Source organism: Alosa pseudoharengus, unplaced genomic scaffold (assembly GCF_046254945.1).
Source record: "Alosa pseudoharengus isolate Yale_2024_CS ecotype anadromous, Long Island Sound unplaced genomic scaffold, YU_APseudo_1.1 YU_APseudo_1.1_scf_19, whole genome shotgun sequence".
In the NCBI taxonomy this organism is placed as follows: domain Eukaryota; kingdom Metazoa; phylum Chordata; class Actinopteri; order Clupeiformes; family Clupeidae; genus Alosa; species Alosa pseudoharengus.
The window spans coordinates 30,658,390-30,682,697 of record NW_027468657.1 but is presented as its reverse complement, the minus strand read 5'-3'; the positions used below and the strand labels follow the sequence as shown (position 1 = coordinate 30,682,697).

At 42.6% G+C, this 24,308-nt stretch overlaps 3 protein-coding genes across 11 annotated transcripts in view; 2 read left to right on the top strand and 1 right to left on the bottom strand.

The window, feature by feature from the left end:
• nlgn3a (neuroligin 3a) overlaps positions 1-265 on the top strand; it is an 80,419-nt gene extending 80,154 nt beyond the window's left edge. For all 8 annotated transcript variants that reach the window (XM_076293008.1, XM_076293009.1, XM_076293006.1 and 5 more), the window contains one exon: positions 1-265. This exon is cut by the window's left edge and continues 648 nt beyond it. In XM_076293008.1, coding sequence (XP_076149123.1) covers positions 1-265 — 265 coding nt within the window.
• Positions 266-9,529: 9,264 nt separating this feature from the next.
• LOC143132677 (regulator of cell cycle RGCC) lies at positions 9,530-12,546 on the bottom strand. Of its 2 annotated transcripts, none has more exons than XM_076292344.1 (5): positions 12,408-12,546; positions 12,101-12,277; positions 11,517-11,597; positions 10,594-10,656; positions 9,530-10,219 (listed from the first exon to the last, which is right to left on the bottom strand). In XM_076292344.1, exons 1-5 carry the CDS (start codon positions 12,427-12,429, stop codon positions 10,212-10,214), a joined length of 351 nt encoding a protein of 116 aa, XP_076148459.1. In that variant the 5' UTR covers positions 12,430-12,546; the 3' UTR covers positions 9,530-10,211. The 2 variants fall into 2 exon arrangements, with proteins under 2 accessions (XP_076148459.1, XP_076148460.1); XM_076292345.1 differs by having other exon boundaries at positions 12,101-12,274; positions 12,408-12,518.
• A 3,814-nt stretch (positions 12,547-16,360) lies between these two features.
• pcdh20l (protocadherin 20-like) lies at positions 16,361-21,144 on the top strand. The gene is made up of 2 exons (XM_076293000.1): positions 16,361-16,439; positions 18,528-21,144. Exons 1-2 carry the CDS (start codon positions 16,416-16,418, stop codon positions 21,027-21,029), a joined length of 2,526 nt encoding a protein of 841 aa, XP_076149115.1. The 5' UTR covers positions 16,361-16,415; the 3' UTR covers positions 21,030-21,144.
• The last annotated feature ends 3,164 nt before the right edge of the window (positions 21,145-24,308 follow it).

Below are 24,308 nucleotides of genomic sequence, written 5' to 3'. Positions count from 1 at the left end.
CCACGAGTGCGAGGCCAGCATGCCACCGCCGGGCATCGGCGGGGGCGGCGTCGGGGTGGGCGACCCGCTGCGGCTGGCCTCGCTGCCCGACTACACGCTGACGCTGCGCCGCTCGCCGGACGACATCCCGCTCATGACGCCCAACACCATCACCATGATCCCCAACTCGCTGGTGGGCATGCCCAACCTGCACCCGTACAACACCTTCACGGCCGGCTTCAACTCCACCGGCCTGCCCCACTCACACTCCACTACCCGCGTATAGCTTTAAGGAGCCGAGCAGGAGCCTAGGGCCAGGGGTGGGGGGAGGGGAGGGGAGGGTGGGGGGGAGGGGATGGTGGAAGGAAGGCCGGGGCTGTGGTGGTTTTATAAGCATCATGGAAGCAGGAGAAGGGGAATTGAAAGAGGAATAAAGCGTTTTAAATAGACTTTTACAGAGGGGAGAGTCAAAGAAGCTCTTTCTGGATGTCAAGTTGTGCAGACCTGCCAAAACAGAACTGCTTTCTCCCTGCCCTTGTGGAAGGGTCGGGCCTTTCAGCAGTATTTTTTTCTAAGAATCATTTTAAAAAGAAGCCTTTTTAAGCAGACTGGGGAGATATCAACATTTTTTTCTTGAATAAATAACAAAAAAAGAAAGAAAAGTGCTTTTTATTTCCCATTTTAGTCTGTGGGAAACTGTTATCATAAACTATGGCCTCTAAGATATCTGCATAATATTTGTGTTGCTTGATTTAATTTTTTCAATGCCTTACAGAGAGCTTGTTTTTTTTTTCTCTATTTCTATTTTTCCCTGAAGGAGCACGTAGTGTGTTGTTCTGAATGATTGGATTGACAAACAAGAGGAAACGCAGATGTAGAAAATGCATATAGGATTGAATCAGCACCAAGCAACTGTTTTTTTTTTCAGTTGCTTACCCTGGAAACAACCACATACGTTTTCTTATCTTTTTTAAATCCAGGATTAAGTGTTCGTCTGGAATAGACTGCACCAACAGAGGAGACTGTGCAGATCATACTATGTTACTGTGATTGTTTCGTTAAGGGAGAAAAATACATCTTTTACATCAAAACGATCTCTATCTCTGAGCGCCACACACCGCACACTTACACATAATGCTCCGGGCACATGTGTGTTTGTGTGCACAATAAGGGAGCATCTGGACATGTCAGTTTTTTGAAAATGAGGATACTCTGTGTGTGTATTTGTGTGTGTGTGTGTGTGTGTGTGTGTGTGTGTGTGTGTGTGTGTGTGTGTGTGTGCGTGCATGTGTGTGTGTGTGTGTGTGTGTGTGTGTGTGTGTGTGCATTTGCGTGAGTTTGTGCATTTGCGTGTGTGTGTGTGTGTAAACTCATATGGCTGTGTACATGCAGGTGTGTGTGTGCGTGTGCGTGTCCTCTTTTAGTTTGTTGAGTGTTTGTGTTGTGAGGGAGGGACGGGTGGGGGGGCTTGTTTATCATGTTGATTTGGTTCACCACAAGTAGTGTTTCAGCTGCGTCTCTGGTTGTCTGTCTTTGCGAAATAGCACTTTTGTTCTTTTAAAAAAAATGTTATATATGTCTAATTTTGCTTAAAACAGATTTATTACAAAATTACAAAACAGATTTATTACAAAATAAATCTATTATTTTATGTGTAAGAGGAAAAATAGCTAAAGATTCAAACTAACTGACATGATCCATTGACTTTGTAAGAGTTCTGCCCAAAAAGGGGGACAGTGGCCTGTCTGCACTGACTAAACTTCAATCAGAGCAGACGTGTGTTTCTTTCTATCTATATCTATATATATATATAAATATGGGAAACATTCATATATGTATAGGGCTTTTATGAAGATTTAACTCCAGGGACCTGATTCAGCAAATGAGCACAGAAATCAGATTGAATGCATCAATGTTCTGACGAAAGAGCTGTCATTTAGTGTTTGTGCTATTTGAACTCCTATGTCCATCCGCTGAGACAACGGCAGACATCTTTTTAAAAGCTCTATGTATATATTTATGTAAAAAATATATTTAGTATTTATTTATGTATACCAGATGTATACATGCTTATTGTGCCATGTGCCAAATTAAAACCATAAAACTGGAGAAAAGAAGGTTTCATAAAATACTTCTTTCTTCACGCAAGCTTTTTTCCTTTCCTCTCAGAAGTATGTCAAATACTGATTTGTTCAACTTGAGTTGCCATTTTAATGGAATTATTAGTGAGCTTTCAGTCCTCTTCCCCACAAGGACAATATTTTGTACCACAAACTCTGCCTTCCTTAGTCACATGGCCTGGGGAGAAACAGAGGCAGACACTTCTGTGAGTGCAGATAGAATTACCAACAGGAAATCAAGAAGAATGATTCAACAGTCAAGAGGGATTTCAGTAGCACACACACCCACTTCATGGTAGAACTGTCTCTTCATATTTCACCAGGTATGAGTGCTGGGTTTGGATGTTTGGTTGGGATATGAGAGAAAAACACTCAGCTCTTACTATTGCCTCAGAGAAACATCACAGGAGGTGGAGACGGAAACCTTTGCCTTCATATTGTCCAGCAAGGGGCCTTGTAATTGTTCTGCTCTCTCTAATCAACCCCTCCTGGTCTGACTCAGCAGCCACAGGCTTAAGTGACACAGTCCACCTAAATCTTTGCTCGGTTCTACTATTAATAGTGTGTGAAGTTTGCTTAACAAGGTCACCTGCTGATCGTCTGTAAAAAAAGAAAAGTACTCCAAATCATCCAGCGAACAGCGCTGTTGTCGTAAGAATTCAGCAGGTCTCTTCCCAGCGCCACCACAGCCACCTGCAACCGTTTGTCACCGCAGCGACTGAGCAACAGACAGGAAACCACATGCGCGCGTAGCGCCTAATGCAGATAAAGCCTAATGTTGTGCCAAATAGACACGCCGAGCCATTGGCTTTGATTAGGCCGAGCAGGAGAAGCACTCAGTCATCAACGGGTCCAGCGCGTCCTGCTCAATGAGGGGTGGACGCGGCGCTCGCAAATCCACAAAAATGCCTGCATCCTCCATTTCAAGTCATCAGCCGTCTTGCGGGGTGCAAATTTGTCTATATCGGCCAAGTGGGTAATGAGTAGTCACTGGCTCTGAGGAGGCTTGGGCCTTTATAGCTGGCTGGGACTACATGGGTCCATTAGTAATCAAAAGACAGGAGGAAAGAGAGAGCACCTTCCACCACAATAACACACATTTTTGTTATTAGTAATTCTTCCTATTAGTATTTAGAGACTCCACTATTTTGGTAAAGGTAAAGTAGTTTTATTACAAGATTTTTTCATTAATATGGTGCATATCAATTAGACCTACTCTGCTCGGGGGAGAGAGGATCAGGATGGAATGCCAGTACTACACATCATTTGTGCTTTTAGGGTTGACCATGCAGGAGTCAGATTGCGTGCCAAATATCATTGTGCCACCCACTGGGGCTGAAGGCAGAATGTAGATGTGATCCGGTACATTTGGCAAGCCAGTCAGTTGGGAGCTGGGTGCTATACGCACACCCACACACTCATCCTAGCAGAACCACTGTTAGGCTGGTATTTGGTGAGTTCATACACATAGTGAAGCCAATTATGTTGTCTGAATAGCATGTTTGGTCGATTATAGGTCACAGTTGAAATGGTGGCATTTTATCCACGTTCACAATATTATTTGTATGTGACACAACTTTTCTTCTTTTTTCAAGAAAGGAAACTATGAACATTCTAACAAAATATTCTGTTCCGCCACAATGTGAGGGATGTGACAGATTTAATCAGATCTTTAATCAAATACTCCAGATTATCTTCACCGATTACATAAAATTGGAGTGCAAAGTTCGATCAGAGTACACGGTTTAGAGTTTGTTTGCATGTAACCACATTGATTGGCTGTGCTGTCAGTGCATTCAATTTCTGAAGTTTGAAGTTGGAATTGTGGGGGATCATTTGACCGCTTAGCTAGTCCAGGCAACGAATGAACGGGCAGTGGTGGAAGTCTCTGTTTCCACATGGGGATCCACTCTTCACTTTCACACAAATGTTGGTGGTTTTTTTAGGCTGAACGTTTAGGTCACAAGACGCTGGGCTGTTTGAATCATCTCATTTAGGTGTTCTGAAAATCTTTGTTAAAAAAAAAGAAAAATATGTGAAAGATCAATAAAGACTCCAAATGCTTTTTAGTTATATGTCTGAGGTTAATCATTCTCAGTAATCACTGTACAGAACAGTTTTATAAGAAGCCCTGTTATGAATATATCTATGTTATGTCCATAGAATGTATTTATAATTGTGCACATAAGAAACATATACAAAAATAAAAAATATCTATACATCTTTACACACAGCATTTCATTGTGGGTCTTTGAAAAACAGGAAACATCGCAAGTAGCATTTTTCTGCAGACTTTGTACTGCACATATGGCCTAGTTCCGCTCTCAGAGGGCACGTGCATGTGCACACACACACACACACACACAGCTTCCTGCAGCTGCATGGTTGTTGCGATGCGAGTAAGAAAAGGAATATATTCAGTTTCCATCTCCTTATTGAAGCCGGCAGGAATAATTGACCTCTGATGGCTACATAGAGCACTACGAACATCTCTGAAATCCTTATCTAATCGGTTCCCTGAGGCTTCATACCCTACAGGCGTATGTAAAAGTTGGTCCTACATATATACCACCACATCTGCTGTACTGGACATGGGGTTTTTGCTGCTTGCAAGATGCAGGCTGCTTATACATCATTTGCTAATACTGTTGTAGCATTATAAGGGAGTTGTTTATCTTTTTATCATGATAAAGGAACAAGGACATTAATTGGACAGGGCTGTGGAGCGGCGACTGGAAAGCTTCCTTTCTGAGGGCCAGAGGTCCCAGCTGCTGCTGTGACTGGTACTATAATGATCCAATCTCCATGATGGATGGCTGCGAGAAGCTACAAGACTGTACTGAGACCAGGAAGGGGGGGGGGGTGCTGTGAATACCCAGCACCCCCTAATCATCTGCGCTACCAGATAAACCCCCAATTACATTACAAGTTATTAGGTACGATTCAGTCTGCCTCTCAAAGCAGGCACGTGTCCATTTAGGAGGCCTATCAGTGATATGTACTAATTACTGTGGGCAGCAAATCTTCAGGGCACATTAAAGGCAGGGCCAGCAAGCATGCGCTCAGGCGTTTTAAAGTGATTCCGATCCGGGCCCAAGCTAATGACATGGCTGAACCTTTATTAACTTTATGTACGGCTGATAACGACCCCAGATGCAGGTCTCGCCCTAACCCTTTCTCTCCCTATCTCTCAAATGAGCCATAAAGCCGACTCTTTGGCTCCGACTATTGCTCAGAGGGCCGTGACAAGAACAACGGAGTCCACCGCCGCAGCAGAGGGCAGAGCGGGGTTGCGCAACCGCTGGAGATGGCCGCCGGGAGCAACGGGGGAAAGGAACCACAGACAATGTGGCTCCTGTGCAGCAGTAGACGAAATATAGGGAGACCATTAAAGACCTCCAGCCGATGCCTGGACCAGCGGAGATCAAGCAGCATATCACAGGCGCCGGGGAACACTCATCATTCACCCCCCACCCTCCCCGTGGGAGCATGTTTCACAATGGAGCGTCATTCCATTGTCTGTCACAGACTGCCTGTGTGAATCAGCTGGTTCAGTGGCAGTTCAATGGAAATTCCTGGGGAGTCCTCTCCAGGCAACAGGTGGATTGGTTGAGATCCGGGTTAAAAACATTGGGTTTGCCCTGGAATAGAATATCACAACAAAAGGTGATCAAAAAATATATTTTAAAATCATTTGAAAATGGATGACCTTTGAGATAGTGTGCTCACTGGAATGTACATCATAATCATGAGGGCATTATGAGTCTAATCATGAATAACTATAATTGACATTGTTACTTATGGAAAATATTAGGCATGTTCACATTCCTGAGACATTGATGTGGGCTTTGTCATGCAGGCATTCATCTCTCATGCGGGAACTCCGTAATACAGTTGCATCAGTTGCAAGAGTCCGACCATCAGATGGCAGTCATTCATGCCCTATACAGCCTGCTGAAGCAGAAAGGTCTAAGAGTCTGGCAAAGATTAACTCTATGATATTCTGTATTTTAATAGACTGAGGAAGATATGTATTTGGTAACTGGGTGCAGAAAACACTTCAAATATTTCTATATATATTTAATGAAGCCTTTTTGTTATCCTTTTTTATTTTAGGGTTGTCTTTCTGGTAGTTACTTTTTAGTTCATGTTTTGCTTTGTTTTGTTTTTGCTTGTTGTTGTTGTTTTGCTGGTTGGTAGTTGTCAAGTTATTTTGTCGAGTTATTTTGGTCATGTGAGAAAAATAACACATTCAGTCATGTGTCGGGTCTGACATGATTTGAAGTTTTGTTTGTAATTCCCTCTCAGGTGACGTTTCCTGAGCACTGATTAACAACGTGGTGGAAATGGCCCTACACATACTGCAAAGGAGGTGGCAAAGGGTAAACTAGCAATAAACAATGTCTCTGAGCCTCTAAGGAAAAAAGAGCTAAAAATTCCAGTCGCCACACAGTGGAATTCAAATACCTCTGAAGTAACCATTCTCGCTAAAGAACTCTGTGCATTTCCTGTTCCTCCCAGTGCGCTCTGGAATGAAAAATAGCCTGACGGCAAGTTCAGTCATGGAAGACAGATCTAACTTAGCAACCTAACTGTGGTTGCCGTTGCCACCTTTAGATATATTTAAAAAAACAAACAAACTGGTTGACCGAGAGGGGGAAAAAGTTCATTCATTTCAGATGGTGGCGGAACCCCTGGGCCCAGTAGGTTTATTTTCTTTGCACCAGCCGTCCAATGTAGATGCCTGACAAACCTCCAACAAAAACAACTCCCTGGAACTGTGGGTTCCTTTCGGTTACGTAACGTCAGCGCTCTGCTGCCTTCATTAGGAGGTGGCTGGTCTCCCTCCCTCTCTCGCTCCTGCTCTCACAGCTCCTCGCACAGAAGCCGCTAGCTGGGCACGCGTGTGCACTCGCGTACGCTCCCAAGGGCACCACACTGCTCGGTCTCCTCCATTAAACAGACAACATGAGCCGGCATGAAGCGCGCTGTGCTCGTCTCTTAACGATCCACCCAACAGGGCTTCCTCTCCCGCCGCTTTGGTGTTGTCTTTGTTTTCCAATCCCAAGATGGGCCATACGGCAATCAAAAACAATTTACATTTTTGTGCTTAATTGGGTGAACAGGGTGAAGCCATAGCAACTGCTTTTTTGTTTTGTTTTGTTTTGTTTTTCTGCCATACGTACCATTGAAACAAAACAGCATGCTTAAATCCTGTCTAGAAAAAAAACAAAGAAGAAGAACTGTGTATTTTCATATGAATGGAGTTGAAGCAGACGTGCCTCCATTCATGTTCAAATTGATAGCCACTCATCCCTGCGAGCTGTTTCTGTCATGCAGATACACTAGACGAGGCACCAGGCCCCGACCCCCGTCTGCTCTCACAAGCCCTCCATCCTCACTCCAGCCGCACATGCTAATTAAGCAGGGCATGGCTGCTAGGACACAGCAGGCCTGATTCAAGGTGATGCGGAACTTTTCAACTATTTATGAATTACAGCCCTGCAAAAGTGTTGTCATATCAAATACTGTCCACAGTGTGTTGTTATACACACATACACAAAACATCACATAGATTATTAATATTTGAGAAGAAGACATCTAGAATCTAGTTGAGAATAAAAAAGTGTCAATTCCGTGAACACATAATGTGTCATGTTATAACCGAGACAATGGCCACTGCAGTGCTTTTTCTTTCTATTTTAGTATTTTTCAGAAATTGCTGGAACTTCCTGTTTTGTAGCTTTCACACCCTCTCTGTGCAAATGCGTTCCAAAACTTTGCCATAAAAGGAAAGTCCCCAAACCCAGAAGCCAAGAAAGTTTCGGATTCCTAAACAGCTGTGGCCTGAGTGCTGCGTCCACCCCCACTCTTTGGCTCTCCCTACCCAGCTACCGTGGACAGAGGTCAGTCTGTGGCCAGCAGAGTCAAGTGCCAAGTTCAAAGCCAACTCCTTGAGGAGGACGCTAAGGAGAATGGCCAGAACACAGTGTCTTTAAACAAACTAAGGACAGGATGCTCACACTAAATACTGAATAATGAGCCCTCTCTTCCCCCCCTTTTAGATCCAAGGCGGTATTGCGTAACAGAGGAACCCAGAGTATCACTGTTGCATTGTTTCACAAATGGATCACTGTTGCATTGTTTTTCCCTTACCAAAAAGTAGCTTTTTGTCATCACGTGTGAAGAACATTCAGTAGCTGTCCTTGTATTTATTATCCCCAACAGCAGATCCTGTGGCCTATTTTTCACTCTCTCAAATCTGTTCACCCCCACACCTGCAAATTTGACACTGACACACACCTGTAGTTTAATATCAACAACAACAACAACAACGCCACATTGAGTAGTGGGGCTTTTAAATCTTTCAGAATGTTGCACATGGATCGTTTCATCAAGTTGTGCTTTGGTGTCTCTAGCCTAGTTGAGATTCTTTATCACCACGGAGATCCTTAATGTGTCAAACATTGCCTGCAGATGATATGAGGTTTTGACAGCCTGTGGTTGACTAATTGAGCTAGATGGAGCAGGGCCTGACTTTAGTATTTCATTACCATTCAAGAAAAGGATTCTATTAACGGTTTGAAGGATTACTCAGAGACATTACAAATTAACCTGCGCTCTCCTACTCCTAGCCCTACCCTAAGGCAAAGGTCGAAAGAGGAGACGCAACGTCAGCAGAGACATTTTAGCCCCTCTTGCTCATGTTTACCAAAAATAACTCAAGATTCTGCAATCTTGTCTGTTTGTGTGTGATACCCAGTGTCACATGCAGTTGTGTGAGTGAATCACAACTAAAACCACAAGACTCTTAGGAACTGATTTCTTCATAACTGTCACAGGTTTTAGCTATCCTCTGATCTCACAACCCAATTTTAGCACTACTCTTTGTGATGAGAAGTGCCATTGTTGGCCTTGCTGTTACATAATGTTCAATATCTGCCTTGTGACATAATGTAGCCTAAACGAGCTAAAAAGGCACATCTTTCTTCATAAATTGGCAAATGGCTCTGCTATGGTCTTGTTCTCTGTACTCTTCTGTTGGCGTAGCTGTGGGACATTCCAGGCAGTATTTCATCCCACTCTAAAACATGGGCTTTCAGAGGGCAAGCAAGTGCCCCCATGACTCCTCAAATAGCCCCTGACTCTTGGGCAGACACAGACAAAAATGCTCTCTATTGTTTTGCACTCGGCACGGTTGACGCACATCCTGTCGAAGGCATCCACAAACTAGGGTCTTTGTCTTTGTTGATTTCCTTGTGTGCTCTCAGAAACGCTCAGTAACACATAATCAAAGCACGGCGATGAAGGAAATAGAAGGCAGGCCTCATACTGTAAACAGTCCAGTAGGCTAGAGAACATGACTTAACATAGATATAAAAAGATGACGGCGGAATGCATAGATAAAAAAAAAACATATGACAGCTGAATGCATAGATAAAAAGCTTTATTGGTCTGTACATTCATCAGTTTAATGTAATCCAGTTAAATATGTTTGTGATGATTCAAACATGACACAACCTCCACAACAGAGGAAACAAATTATACACCATTATATGACATAGGACTTCTGTACAACACCTTCATAAACCATATTCCATCATATTTCACAAAGTATAAAATGTTACATCAAATTAAAATTCAATAGCCGGTTTCTTATAAGAAAAGTATATAAATAGGGGGAGATCTGAAGAAGGGTTAGTAAAAAAATATTTTGAATGGACACTGTAATGTAAAAGCCATTTTTTACTGGGGACACCGCAGGCTGGTCTGATTCCAATTGCTCTTACTAATTAGACCACAGCATGGGGTCTTTTCATGACCCACCATTAAAGCGGGAGTCTTAATTAAAAGACATTTAAAAGAATGTCACACTTCCTTGTCAAAGGGTGAAGATGATGTAGTCCGGCCACCGTTCCCGACAGAGCCCTCGCCCACATGATTTTCTTTGTGGCCCTGAGGTTAACCTCTTGTAAAGGGGGAGTGGGGGGTGGAGATCGGGACGTGTCGCAGCAGCGAGCGAGGATGTCGACTTGTCGCACTCCAGTTCGCTTTGTCTCTATTGAACTTCGGGCTTGTTACACTGCCAGTCACGTGGACCCCTTTTCCCGCTCACATCTCTGTCAAGGAGATAAAAGTTGTGACAGCTTAGCGGAGGAGAGCAGTTAGGATTTGCATGTGCATGGCAGGGAGCGCAGATGTTGGGGGAGTTATGATTCACGAGCCGCACTTATCTGTACACCCACAGATAACACAAGCTGCTCAGTGGAAGGCCATTTGGAAAAAAAAATCACTGTCTCTATTGGTATGCCGCACAGGAATGTGGCTTCAGCAACTTGAAAAGCCCACCAATGATGTCACCTTGCAGCTGATACTCTACTCTGATGTTATTGGTTGAGGGTGGTCTAAACGGTGACAAGTTGTGATGATGACTGATCTTTCTACTCAGGGTTTTTCTACTAGCGGCAAAATAAGTCAGGGGTTTTCTACATACCTGCAAGTTCACGGTCCAAGTTGTCGATGAAGCTCTGAAGGTCCCCTGTGTCCCCGAGTTTGGCTGCAGAGAGGGAGGAGGGAGAGGAAAGAATGTGAGTGCACAGCAGCAGCGCTCCCAGCTGCACAGAGGCAGCGCTCAGAGCACTGGCATTTCCTCTGGAACATACCGAGTCGCCCATAAGAAACGCGATCTTCCAATTGAAATTACATAAGGGGATTGAGAAGGGGGGGTTCAGGACGGGAGGGAAAGGGTAGTAACATCTAAATCCCCCCCCCCCTCAATACATTCTTTTGTGTGTGATAGAAAGGATGAGATACATTCGTGGCCACACATTCAACTGGCTTTGTCACATTGTATCATAAACAGCCCATAATCCCGTGAGGCAGTCACGCCTGCGGCCCACCTCGCCATGCACCAGGCCAAGGATCCTATTGAAAGGGTAGGTCCATCAGTGGCGCATGTGAGCTAGACAGCAAGCTTTGTGCTGTTTCCATTCTCTGGGCTCTTGTCTACAGGGTCTTGTATTATTGATAAGATTCATGCATTTAAATGAAATGATGCTCCTCAAATTCACATTTCTACACTGAAGCCCCCCCACCCACACACACACACACACACACACACACACACACACACACACAGACACACACACACACACACACACACACACACACACACACACACACACACGCACATTCACATACACACATACAACACAACAAGGCAAGCAAAAAAATGAAATAAAAAAAGTGTGGTATAGCAATTATACCAACCTTAAATCGAGTGCAGATAAGACGAAATAGGGTGACTGAGTACCCAACCAACCCCGGGTCAAAAATAGTTGGAATTGGGGGCAACCCACCCTCTGGCATTGTTGTGTAAATGTGATGGCTATCTGGATAGAGATGTTATGGTAATACCTTTAGGTGCCGCCGTCATTCCTGCAGTGTTCAACTCCTCCTCGCTGGTGTTCAAGCTGTTTCCAAGAGACGGTTCACTGCCTGGGGAGAGTACACCAGAGTTATACAACTCATTCAGAGTGTGAAGTTTGTCATTTTGATCTGTAATCTGTAGACACTTTTGGTTTGTGGTCAGAGAGCAGTTGATGAAGAGATTTTATTCTCTGTGTTGGAGTTTGATTTCTGCCTGGTATTGGGGAGGATTCATTTAGAGTGATGTCAACGAGGTCACTGAATCACATTTAACTGAAATTAGCTTTTTCATGATATGACACACAAGTATTGCATTGTAGACACTGTTCAATGTTAATGTAAGTGAAGTGTTACATTGTGTATAGCCAGCAGATTAAATGTCACACACAAAAGTAGAAAGTAGCCAGCTTCATGGTCCCTGATGACTAAACCAAAACACTGAGGCAGTGCTCTTGTTTGTTTGTTTGTTTGTTTGTTTTACATGTTTAAGGAAGAATTTATGAGGTCAGACGTGACTCTGAATTCTACCACCTCAGCAATCACTTACAGATAACAATATGAAAATAACTCACTGTAGTCGGAATCATCTATGCCGCTATCGCTCACACCATCATTAAGTCCAGTACGTCGCTTTGCTTCATTAAGAAGGTGACCATACGCGTATGGGGTACTTTGCGCCGGGACCCTCAGTTGTTCAGCAACATCGTTGAATTCTTGAAGCAAATCCCCCAATTCCATATCCAAGTCTTCTAAAAAATAATCGCACAAAACAGTGAATACTGGAATATTTGGCATAGCCTATGTATGCAGCAAATCATAATTTTGCAAATAGGTGGTATCATGAGCTGCTGACATTATGCCTAATGATCAATTACTCACCTGTGAATGTTTGGCCCGACATCCTTGTATACTTGCTTGGTTAGACAGAGGTCAAAAGTAGAGTGGACTGAGAAACTGCTTACTTGGACGTTCAACTCCCCCATTTATTCGGGCGCTCCGCCTGCGATGGAAGGCGCCTCAGTAACGTCCAATGAACGTTCAATACAGCTTTTGTGGTTTCCCTTGTGCATTGGGGGAGGGCGACCAAACTTTCCCTCGTAGCGAAATCGGAACATTCCACTAATATAGAAAGTGACGCAAATCTAACGGGGTCTTGGGTGTGAGAGAGCGAGTAAACGTATGCCCTAGACACCATTCGGATCAGTGACACCCATTTCTTAAGTGTTTTACTCTGAACAGTTCAGTGAACTAAGATATTGCAATTTCTACACATCATTCACAGAAGGAGAAAATTAAAAAAAAGATAATGTGTTCGCACATTTTGACTGAATTCTCTGATTCTATTTTCATCGTAACTGTAGTCTAGGCTAGGCTACTTTGCTTCATGACAAATTGCTGATATTCAGACTCTGGAAACCATTGCAGCATAAATGACAACTGTGTGGGCTAATGTGTTATAGTAGAGGTCCTGGTAAAGATTTGTATGCACTTCATTTAGCGGAGAATATCTCAACTAGACTAATATGACCCCATTGAACAACGTGGGATGTGTGCCACCCAGGACGAAAGTCCTGAAAATGACCACAATAGGTGACACTATTATCACATTATATGTGAATGGGACTTTTTTTCCCTTAATAGATATTTTCATAAACTTCTACCAGTTTAATCTTCATATTAAGAAAAATACTTTTTGTATTACACTTTGTCTTAAAAATAAAATAAAATATGCAAATTAGCCAATATCTCATTAAATATGCGTAGGCTACATATAAACCCTTGAAGCTATAGATTTTCTGAGGTGATCACAATGTTCACAACCATGACCATGATTGTAAGGTCATAGAAGAGTGTAAGCATTCTGATTTGATATATAAAGAAAATGGCTAAAAACAGTTAACCAATTGCATAGCCTACAACTAGCAACAAACAAGAATTGCCAGTTATTTATTAACCTAAACTTTAAAAGCTTACATTTCCTATCTGTTCTAAATATTGCTGTCATCACCACAACTTTTTTTTTTCAACAAAAGTTTACTTGGCAGCCATAGTGACCTTAGATCATAGCAGAGCACATGGCTGTCAAGCAAGATGACTTGTGAGATCAAGTAAGGCAATCTTTATTCTTTGTGTTGCTGTGTACACATATTACGTGTCATTATCATATGAGTTGTATTTTTTAATTTATATTTAAGTATATTTTTTGGGCTTTTTATGCCTTTAATTATAGGACAGTGGAGAGTGACAGGAAGTGAATGGGAGAGAGAGTTGGGGTGGGATCCGGAAAGGACCACGGGGCGGGAATCGAACCCGGGTCGCCGGTGTAGCCTACTGTGCAGGTGCCCCAGCCAGTTGCGCCACAGCTGGGGCCATGAATTGTAATTTTGTGTATTTAAATAATTATAATGAATTTGTATCAGTTTTATATTTAATTTGGTGTGTATTGTAGCTAGCTAACTACAGTTTGTTAGCTAACTAGCTGCTAGTGTTTTCTTTTATTTTGCAAAATGGGGGAAATGTCATCACAACTTGTGATCACATAGTCTCAGACAAGTTGATGAAGTTACAGTTTCTTCATGTCATGAAGTTATTCCTCCCAAATAATAGATAAGTTGGTACATACCAATTACTCATATTTGAAACCTTATTTTACAAAATATCAAATGATCTGGAGAGAGTGAGAGAGAGAACGACTTATCCATCCAGTGTCACATAGCTAATACTTCATTGACTAGGCGACAGCAGGAAACATGGTAAGATAGGCTTTAATTAATTCATTTCAATTTACAGTATCTGTGGATTATGGGGGTTAAAAATAGAAAGTAAGGCAACTTTTGTTTGAAGTGGGAAATGTTTTATGGTAAAAAAAAATCTAGCTTTTTTGAGCAACCTAACAGTAGTATATCAATCTTAACGAGTGCATCCTATGCCAGAAGAAGAAGCAATCTGAGTACCTCTCTAGTGGTGAAATTGGCAGGGGTGTTATTGTTTCGCTTGCCAAACAAACAAAGATTAATGACACTCGAACTGCTAGGGTTCTTCAACTGACAGTGCAAGAGCAAGATATCATAAAATACCACACCAAATCCTGCTACAGAACATTACAAAGGGATATGGCTACGGCTGATTGCACAACCCAACCATTAGAACAATCTGAGCCATCTCAGCAGAGACCTATTAATGATCCAGCTGAGCGACGAAGCGAGAGATTTAAGACCAGCGCAATTGACACGGTCATCAGGTGATACAGATGTCTTTGTGTGCCTATTATACCACGCAACAGTCATTTGGAGAAATCTTGGCCTCCAAGAGCTCTGGCTCATCCGCAACTCAGGAGTGAACAGATCAATATTACCACTTCATGATATCTGCATAGCGCAGACGAGCTCATACAGTGTCTCCCAGCACTGCACTGACTGGGTGCGATACAACCAGCAAAATATCAACCAAACTTGCAGCTCTGAACACTGTCCGCAAACCTGACAACTCGTCTCTGATCCTCAACTTTACTGTCCACATCTAACAAAGAGTGCAATACAAATGGCGGAAACATTCTTGGTCAAATGTCTCAAACCATCAACAGACAAGGAGACATTTGACGACCTGCGCATTGCTGTGTTTGATAGTCATGCCCTTAAGATGGACTTTGAGAGGACCGCTTGCACCTACAGAAAACATACTGTAGGCCTAAAGAGCCTATTATCAACAGCAGCTTTGGGTCCAAGCATCATTTACATACGCCACCTCGATCTTAAATGCAGATGCTTGGTTTTGTAAGAAAGTGGAGTTTATTAGTCCCTGAGATTGTAATCTCAAAACCTGAAGGTTTGCCAGATCCCTGCTCGTGTGGCAAGTGTGCACACAAGAATGGCTGTCCCTGTCGGGTAGCTGGTATCCATTGCTGCAAGTAGCCTACTGCAAATGTAAGGAAGGCAATAGTTGTAAAAATCCTATCACTGAATGAGTTCTCATTATAATCCCCATACCTGGACTCTGTTGAGAAAAAGTTGAAAGTTTTACCTTGCAACACGGAATAAACCTGTTGTTCTGTATGTTTTGCTTTAAGTTAACGTTCCAATGATAATAGCAAGGTTGGAAATAAAATGTCTTTATTAATCAAATGCTTGTTTTCTTTCTACAGTTATATTACATTCAGATTAAACTGATAGAAGTTTATGAGAATATCTATAAAGGGGGAAAAAAGTCCCATTCACCTATAATGTGATAATAGTGTCACCTATTGTGGTCATTTTCAGGACTTTAGCGAGGACTTTAGGGTAGCGATTTTGGCACACATCCCACGTTGTTCAATGGGGTCATATTAGTCTATAACAGTTGAGATATTCTCCGCTAAATGAAGTGCATACACATTTTTCCCAGGACCTAGACTATTAGGCCGACGAGTATTCTTACACAATGAAAAGTAGGCCTACACAAGGTGACCGCATGATGGCGGCAGCTCTTCATTGAACCGGGTCGTGCGGTATCCTATCTGTGGTGTTCTAGTTGACACGGGCTACAAAATAGGCTTAATTTCACATATTTCAAATGAATGCTTTACGATGTTTTTTTATGAATTAAACATAACACGTCGCTCCGAGATTAAATCCCAGTGACAGCTGTCACCTGTGCTGCTTCTAGCACAGCCACCTAAGAGTTAATGAAATGGAATACGAATGTGAAACCTGTTTTTTGATTGGTCACTGTAGGTTATAGCGTTGCTAAACCACTATTTGTATAGTGGAGGCCACGCACCTGAATTGAAGAGGGCGGGGACCATTCAAAGGTAGACTCCGTGTCTTGTGGTGTCTGGTGCAAGCACATTGTGGCTTCTCACCTGTTAACATGTTTTAAAGTAGCCAGCTGGGCCATGGGATTTGCGATAACATGAATACCGTTGTCCTACTACAGGTAAGACTCAAACATTGTTCTCAGTTAAGGAATGTATTTTATTCACTCTTGTGTAACACGTGTTAGTAAAGTCATACAAGCATGTTAACAGTGAACATTTTGACAAGTTTGACAGTAATGTTTGTATGACTAAATTAACTAGAAAATGTAATTCCAGGGAATTACCATTGCATGTAAAAGCAAAAAACTGCTGTGTACAACATTATACAGAATGATTATTCAGATTACATAGACTTACAGTATTCTTGAAAACCACTTCCTTGGTTAGATGTTAGCTTAGAGTATATGACAGTCAGTACAAATTGTTAATTCAATATTGATCAACATTCTTTGTTTTAATACAGTAGGCTACTGCAGAAACAGACTACACACTAATAAACACTTAAAGTGACACCAGGCAACGTTTTCGTGTTAATTAATCATCTTCGTAAGTCGGTATATGGTTAAATGACTCATTACGGGGCGAATGAAGGCTCTCTCGCCCGCCCCTACTGCCTGTAGGAAGAATATCCCACTTGCAAGTTCGGTGTATCCTACCCGCCGACCGAAGCAGGATCAGTTTACAGCACAGAGGCAGGCTAACAAAACGCTAGAGATTGTTGCAAACGTGTGTATAATGGCAGAGCCGGCGAAGAAGCAGCGAAAACCCTTGACGGAAGACGCAAAGACAAGGAAAAGAGCTTCAGACCGAGCGAGGGGGGGTTTCGTAGAGAAAAAGCATCAGGCTTGCCTGGTGTCCCTTTAACAACCAATGCAAGCTTGACTTCAAAAAAATCAAAGTTGTTGAAACCAATTTTAAAGTTAACCAGTAATGATATGGAAGAAACCAGATGTCTACTGAATTTGCATTCTTACAGAACTTGATGATGCCAATCATATTATCCTAAGACAGATCTATTTATCAGTTTTAATTCTGAACTGGCAGCAACAGCTAGAGGCCTCAGTTAAATGTGCCATGTGTAATCATGCCAAATCAATTCATACTCCACATTCCTAAAAGATGGGGCAGTATACCTCCAGAAAGTGAGTTGGTCTACCCTAGAGTAACAACCGAGACACGTGTATTGCAGTTTGGCTGGCGGTTATGTTGCCCGCATACCGCCTCCCATGGCCGAAACTGGTATTATGACACCTGTCGGGCTGTGGCTAGTAATTTAGCATGCTAATTTAGGTGGATCTCTCTGCAGCACTATACCTTGTCATTTTTTTAATGACATCATCGCCCTTATTTCTTCTCATTCTTTTGATGCGTGTAGCTCAATTCTTACACATTGCACCTTTAATGATAATAGGTCAAACTTGATGGTGATATACTGAAGAATAAAAGAGTCAGCCCTTCGGATGATCAGTTTTAGACAGAACTTAGGTTAGAATCTTAATTTTCACACAGCACAGCTCAGGTCTAAAAACAGAGGTCTAACAGCACAGCTGTTTCACAGATGTCACATCACAGGTATGATTCAAATGTATGAATGGTTGACAGATATGATTCACAGGTATACAAGTTCCATATAGTTAGTCAGTATAGTCCTCACACAACAATATAGTTCTCAGAATGTCTCAGTGTAGATCTCAGATAAGTCTCAGTATGGTTAAATGGTAAGTGCACAGATATGTTGAGATATGGTCACATGTTTGTAAGAATGTATGTTAGTAGGTATGTTGCTAGCAACATTGTCAGAGATGTATGGTTGACAGGTGTGCACAGACAGGCACACACGCACCATGTCATACATGGTCATCACCACTGGTCTGGTCTGGGACCTAAAAGACAAAAGCAAGCAAGTTTAACAGTTACACCAAAACAATACAAGGAATGTCTGCAATTGTACAATACACATTTACATGCAATGCAATTAGTTAGTTTAGTTGAAATGTAGGCCAATGGTATTAACCATGGTTACACATTAGGCCTACATCGGCCAGTTAACTTGACATAAGTGCCGACTACAGGCTGGTCCACGTGCTGGTTATGATTGAAGTCCAGCTCCTTCAGTGTGTAGGTGTGGCATTGCAATAAATGTAATAATCAATAAGATCATGAAAACGATTCCCTGTTTCAGTGCTTGTTTTTCTCTTTCCTTGTAGAAAGTGCTTTTTGTGGTTATTTTAAAGCAAACAATGTGCAGTACAGTGCGTTTCCAAGTCGAAGAGGAACAGCAGGAAGGTGTCTACATTGGAACTATCAGCAGAAACTATCTGGGCCCATACCTGCTGCATGATGAGGACTTCATAAGTCTACATGAAAACACCGGCAACCTGTATACTACCAAGCAGATCATAGATAGAGAGAGTGTGTGCCCTCCTCAGCAGCATGGTGATTGCACCATAACCCACTATGCTGTTGTTGGCCCACAGAACATCACAGAAGTCATAGAGATCATACTGAATGTGGCAGACATCAATGACAATGCCCCGTATTTCCCTGAGCATACCATGCGCTTGAGTGTGGCAGAGGATGTAAGTGTTGGGACAAGTTTCGTCTTGGATGGTGAAGCTCAGGATATGGACTCTGGAATCAATGGTGAGATAAGTTACCATTTGCAGGATGATAGTGAATTCTTCTCTGTGATAGAGGATGGACCCTCTCTGGTGCTTGTTTTGCAAAAGGAATTGGATCATGAAATTCAGGATAAGCATCAGATGACTGTTATTGCTACAGACCATGGTCAGAGACCACTCAGCAGCAGTGCCACAGTGATAGTTACTGTGTCTGATGTCAATGATAATTGCCCAGAGTTTGATCCAGACAGTCCCCATTCAGTGACCATCAATGGAAACACCCCCAAGGGCTCATTCATTGCCCAGATGAAAGCCACAGACAGAGATGCAGGCCGCAATGCCGCCATAGACTACTCGTTTAGCAGGAAGAACTCAGAGAAGGCCATGGCCTTGTTCCATCTGGACCGACACAGTGGACTGATCACCTTAGCTGATGACGTTCAGGCTGACAGCCCGCAGGAGTTTGTGCTGAAAGTCCTCGCGAGCGGGCCCCTCTGCTCCCCCACCGCCTCCAAGGTAACCATATCTGTGCAGCCAATGACAGGGCCCGAGCCGGTGATCGAGATCAGGTTCATAGCCGAGCATGAAAACCAGACTATACTGTTACAGGAGAACGTGCCACCATCAGCCCTGGCCCTTTTAGAGCTGCGAGACGGCCCCAGCGGCTGCACCCTCTCCATCGAGGAAGACGTGCCATTTTCCCTAAAACCACAAACTCATAGTAACTATCTCCTTTCAACATCAAAGCCACTTGACTTTGAAATGCGTTCTGAATACCATGTTATCGTTGTCATTGCAAACACCCAGGGCAAGCATCTGACACAGAGGAAGGTGATCAAAGTGCTGCTAGTTGATGTGAATGATAATGCCCCGCAGTTCAGTCAAACACACTATCAGGTACATGTGGAGGAGAACAATAAGCCAGGGGCCAACATTCTTCAGGTCAGGGCGTTTGATCCAGACAGTCAGCAAAATGGAATGCTATTTTACAGACTGAGCGAGAGCACATCCCCGATTTTTCATGTGGACCGCGTGACGGGTGAGCTGACGGTGTCAGTCTCTCTCGACCGAGAGCAGCGTGCGTTTTACTCAGTGACTGTGCTGGCCCGAGACAATGGCTCCCCACCGCTGGAAACGGCAGCGTCTGTGTCTGTCCACGTGCAGGACCAGAATGACAATGTGCCCGCTTTCCTCACACCTCACTTCATTTTCTTCGTGCTGGAGAGCGTCCCCCGTTTGGCGCCTGTGGGAAAAATTGGGGTGACGGACATGGACCAAGGTGCCAACGGGCACATGGAGGTGCGCGTGTTTAACGGCACTGGCCCTTTCGTGATGGACAACGCCCAGGGAATGCTGCGCTGCACGAAACAGCTGGACCGTGAGGAGCGGGACCATTACGAACTCTTCCTGGTGGCGGTAGACGGGGGCAGCCCCGCGCTGTCTGCCACCGCCCAGGTCACGATTTACGTGGAAGACGTCAACGACAACTGGCCCCAGGTGATCCTGCCCCGCAGCAACCTCACCTGCCTCACCGTGCTGCCATCCACCCCAGCCGGCTCTATGGTCACTCGCATCTACGCTGTGGACGACGACTCGGGGATCAACTCAGACATCACCTACCATCTTGTTGGCAGCGAGCCGGCGCAAAACTGCCCGTTCCAAATCGACCCGCACTCGGGCAACATTTCACTCGCCCAGCGTCTGATGGGTCAGGACTATGGGATGCACCACCTCTTCATTGTGGTGAGCGATGGGGGGAAGCCAACCCCACTCCAGACCCCAGTGTGGGTTAACCTGCTGGTCAATGAGACACTGGCGCAGTGTCACCTAAACAGTGTTCCAAAGAGCCTGCCAAGCACGCTCCCGCGGCCCACTGTGCCAAATCGATGTGAGACCAGTGAGCAGTATGGTCAGAATCCCAAGTTAATACTACTCATTGGCTTGGGCATGGTCGTTTTATCTCTGTGTCTCTTATCAATTGCCGTGGGGCTGTTTGTGAAGCAGAAGAACATGAGGCATCATGTAAAGGCTCGTGAAAGGATCCCTCTGAGGGACAAACATTGCTCTGATCACTGGGAAAAAGACTGATTCGTGTAGTTACAGAATCATTTACACCTTCAGCTCTACAGAGAACATATTTTTTATCTACACAAATCTCTATGCAAATCTGTATTCTGTAATTAAAAAGTATTTTACATTTTTATATTGCGTACAATGTTTACATTAAGAGTTGTATGGAGACAAACAGAAAAAGCCCAAAGTAGCAGAATACGACAGGTCATTTTGTCACTCATTGAGTCAGATTTCTATAAACCAGTTTAAACCACTTTAAAAAGGGAGATAATACTTTTTTTTTTATCTTTTTATCATTTCATTCTTAAGAAGAATAACATTCTCTATCTTGAAGGGTGACTTGAGATTGATGATCTCTGATATGAATTACTGTTAAGATTCTATGGTAAACAAGTTTTTCCACTGAGAGTTTCCTCAGTAAGCTTTCACTGATTGAGAGCATTGAGGTTTACCTTTCGTGAGAAGCACAAAAGAAAGGAAATTGGCAGGTCAGAGATTGATTTAGAAATTGTATACATTTTGATAACAATGTCAGGTTTATATTTATAAAATAATCAGGGAAGTGCATTCAGATATTGTGTAACACTTCAATAATGTGAGTTATTGAGTGGTTTACTGTCTCTATTGTCTTGTACTACCCCTTGGAAATGCTATAAATGCATCCTGGAACAAACTGACAAGGGGAGAGTTTTAGTGAGTGTAATTCCTGCTATTAGGCAAGTGGACCTGTTGAATTAGGTAATCCTCTTCTTAGGGGTCTCTCGGATTTCTCCGCTATAATTGATGGAAGTCTCAGGTAATAGTGAGCACAAAGAGGTTTAATGTTTCCCTTCAAGGTAGGTGATGAAAGTGTCCCAAGGACCTGGCTTGGAGGCAGGCCAGAGGAAACCAGGGGGGGTGGCACGTCAAGTGAGAGCGCAAAGGAGGTGCCCTCCATCTCAAGTCACAAGGTGACACGCTGTTATATGATAGCGCCGGCTCGCTGATGCCCCACCAAGATAGATCTCTAACGATGTGCTGCTGTATGGTGGAATTTTGTTGGACAAAATTATTAGTATAGGGATATAAACATGACCATGTTTCAAATTATGTGATGGGGTTAACCAATGATCTGATCTTTACAAACTGTAAGATCACTCATGTATTATTGATCGACTTTTTATGTGAAACAGTTAAAGAAGGGCGAAAAAGACAAAAGGTAATTTTAAGTAAAACCTTAGTCCTTGTCTATATTTGAATTCATATATTTGGCCATATTTACCTTAGAGAGTGTTTGGTCTGCTTAAATGGCATCGAGGCCTACTTACTTTATGTATATAAAATGCATAAACATGGAAACCCATTTCCACCACTTGGGGAGAAAATGGACAAAAAAACGAAGTCAGCATTCTGAGCCAGTTAAATTCTGAACTTTTGGAGATAAAATGTGCAATTATTAGATGTAAAGTATCGCACAATTTTGACTTTTTATCCCATCTACATCACCTCAAATGATTTTATAGGTCCAATTAATTAAATCTTAATATGTCATTTACAAATAATCTAATTTTAAAATGAATGTGACCTTGAAAGTAATTGTAATGTTATGATCCTACAATATTTTGGAAAGAAAACTGTATTGCACTGCATAGTGCTGCACTTTATACAGAAATACAATATCTTGGACATGAAAATGTACTGCATTGTACTTTACAAAAATTGTAGCCTAACTTGTCCATCACAGCATTTGTTTTGTAATAATGCAACAATCTTAACAGTTACTGTTAAATTGAATACTTTAACCCTTTGACAGTAGCTAGGAGCACATTTTAATGTGATCTTTGGCTTATTTCCAAGTGAACTTCCTCATAGGTGTGTCATCAGGATAACACATAACATTGGTTTTAGAATGCAATTCACTCACTTCACTGAAGCTTACCATGAAGCACTTCAGGCTACTGCTATTATAATGTGAGTGAGTGAATATTCCATGTAGAAACTTGTAGAAAGTTGTTGTACCTTTCCCATGCCCTTAGCAAAATTCTCAGGTCCACTGTCAATGTTTGTGTTCATTCAAGCAATTATCAGTTCAGAAGTATCAAACGAGTCAGTCACAATACATTTTCAACAAAGCTGAGCTGTAGCTCATACTTTCTTTGTAAATGTTTGATTCAAGAAAAATATTGCAAAGTTGGCAAGATTGACATATTTAAATAATTTTCTTCTAATAACTTTACTATGCCATCATTTAATTAAGCTTTCTTTGAAAATGTATTCTTGTAAACAGAAATCCCACCAATCAAGCACAGTGGGGAAGACTGCCATCTGGTGTTTAAGAATGACAGAACATGCATTATGCTCCTCTGTACTTGCTGACATTACACCACGCAGTTTCTGAAACTGGGACTCTCTCTCAAAACTACACAGAAAACCAAATATCTTGACACTTCATTCAAATCTATATAACGTTATATCACATTCTATACAATAAGAACATATTTATTTCCATATGCCAACTGCACTCCTTTGACAAAACATGTAGACCTATATTGTATACAATCATTCAGAACAATTGAAAAGAAATACAAAGGAGAAACAAAAAGTGTATTTACAGTATTTTCAGTTGGCAACACTCATATCCATTATAGTTTTTCAGATAAAATAACACTACTGTAACTGAAGATGGCATTAACATAGTTAGGCCTACTGTCAAAATACAGTAGGCCTATATTGCAATGAAAAGTCCTTCTCGTCCACAGAATCAGAATCAGCTTTATTGGCCAGGTTTGCGTAAACAAACAAGGAATTTGACAGGCATCTGACCACAACACCTCATCAACATCACGAGCTTCGGCCAGATATCAGGGTATCACCTAGTTTTGAGTGACATGTCCAGCCCTGGCATGCCACCACACCAATGCCACAGGCCCCCAAGACGCAGGAGAGCTGTCATTCTGCACTTAATAATAATTAGGCTACCCTTTAAATAATTGCCATGGGCAGACAGACAGACGCAATGGAGGTTGATGAGGGGATGGTTTGTTGGTTGCCTATACAATGTATCAGCCATATCGCATGATGAATTAGCATATAGCCTAGGCTACTCATTGATGAACAGATTTTTATCAGGAGAACTAGTTTAGAATGTCTTTGAAAATGGCGCTGCACTCTTGGGCTTGAGAAATTCTCATAAAGTTGCCATAATTAGCCTAACTAATGTTAAACCATCTGGAACAGGTGCCGTCAACATAACCTTAGGCGCGTAGCCTATGTTCACATATTAATATGTTGCAGTGTTTTGGATGTAGCTTATAA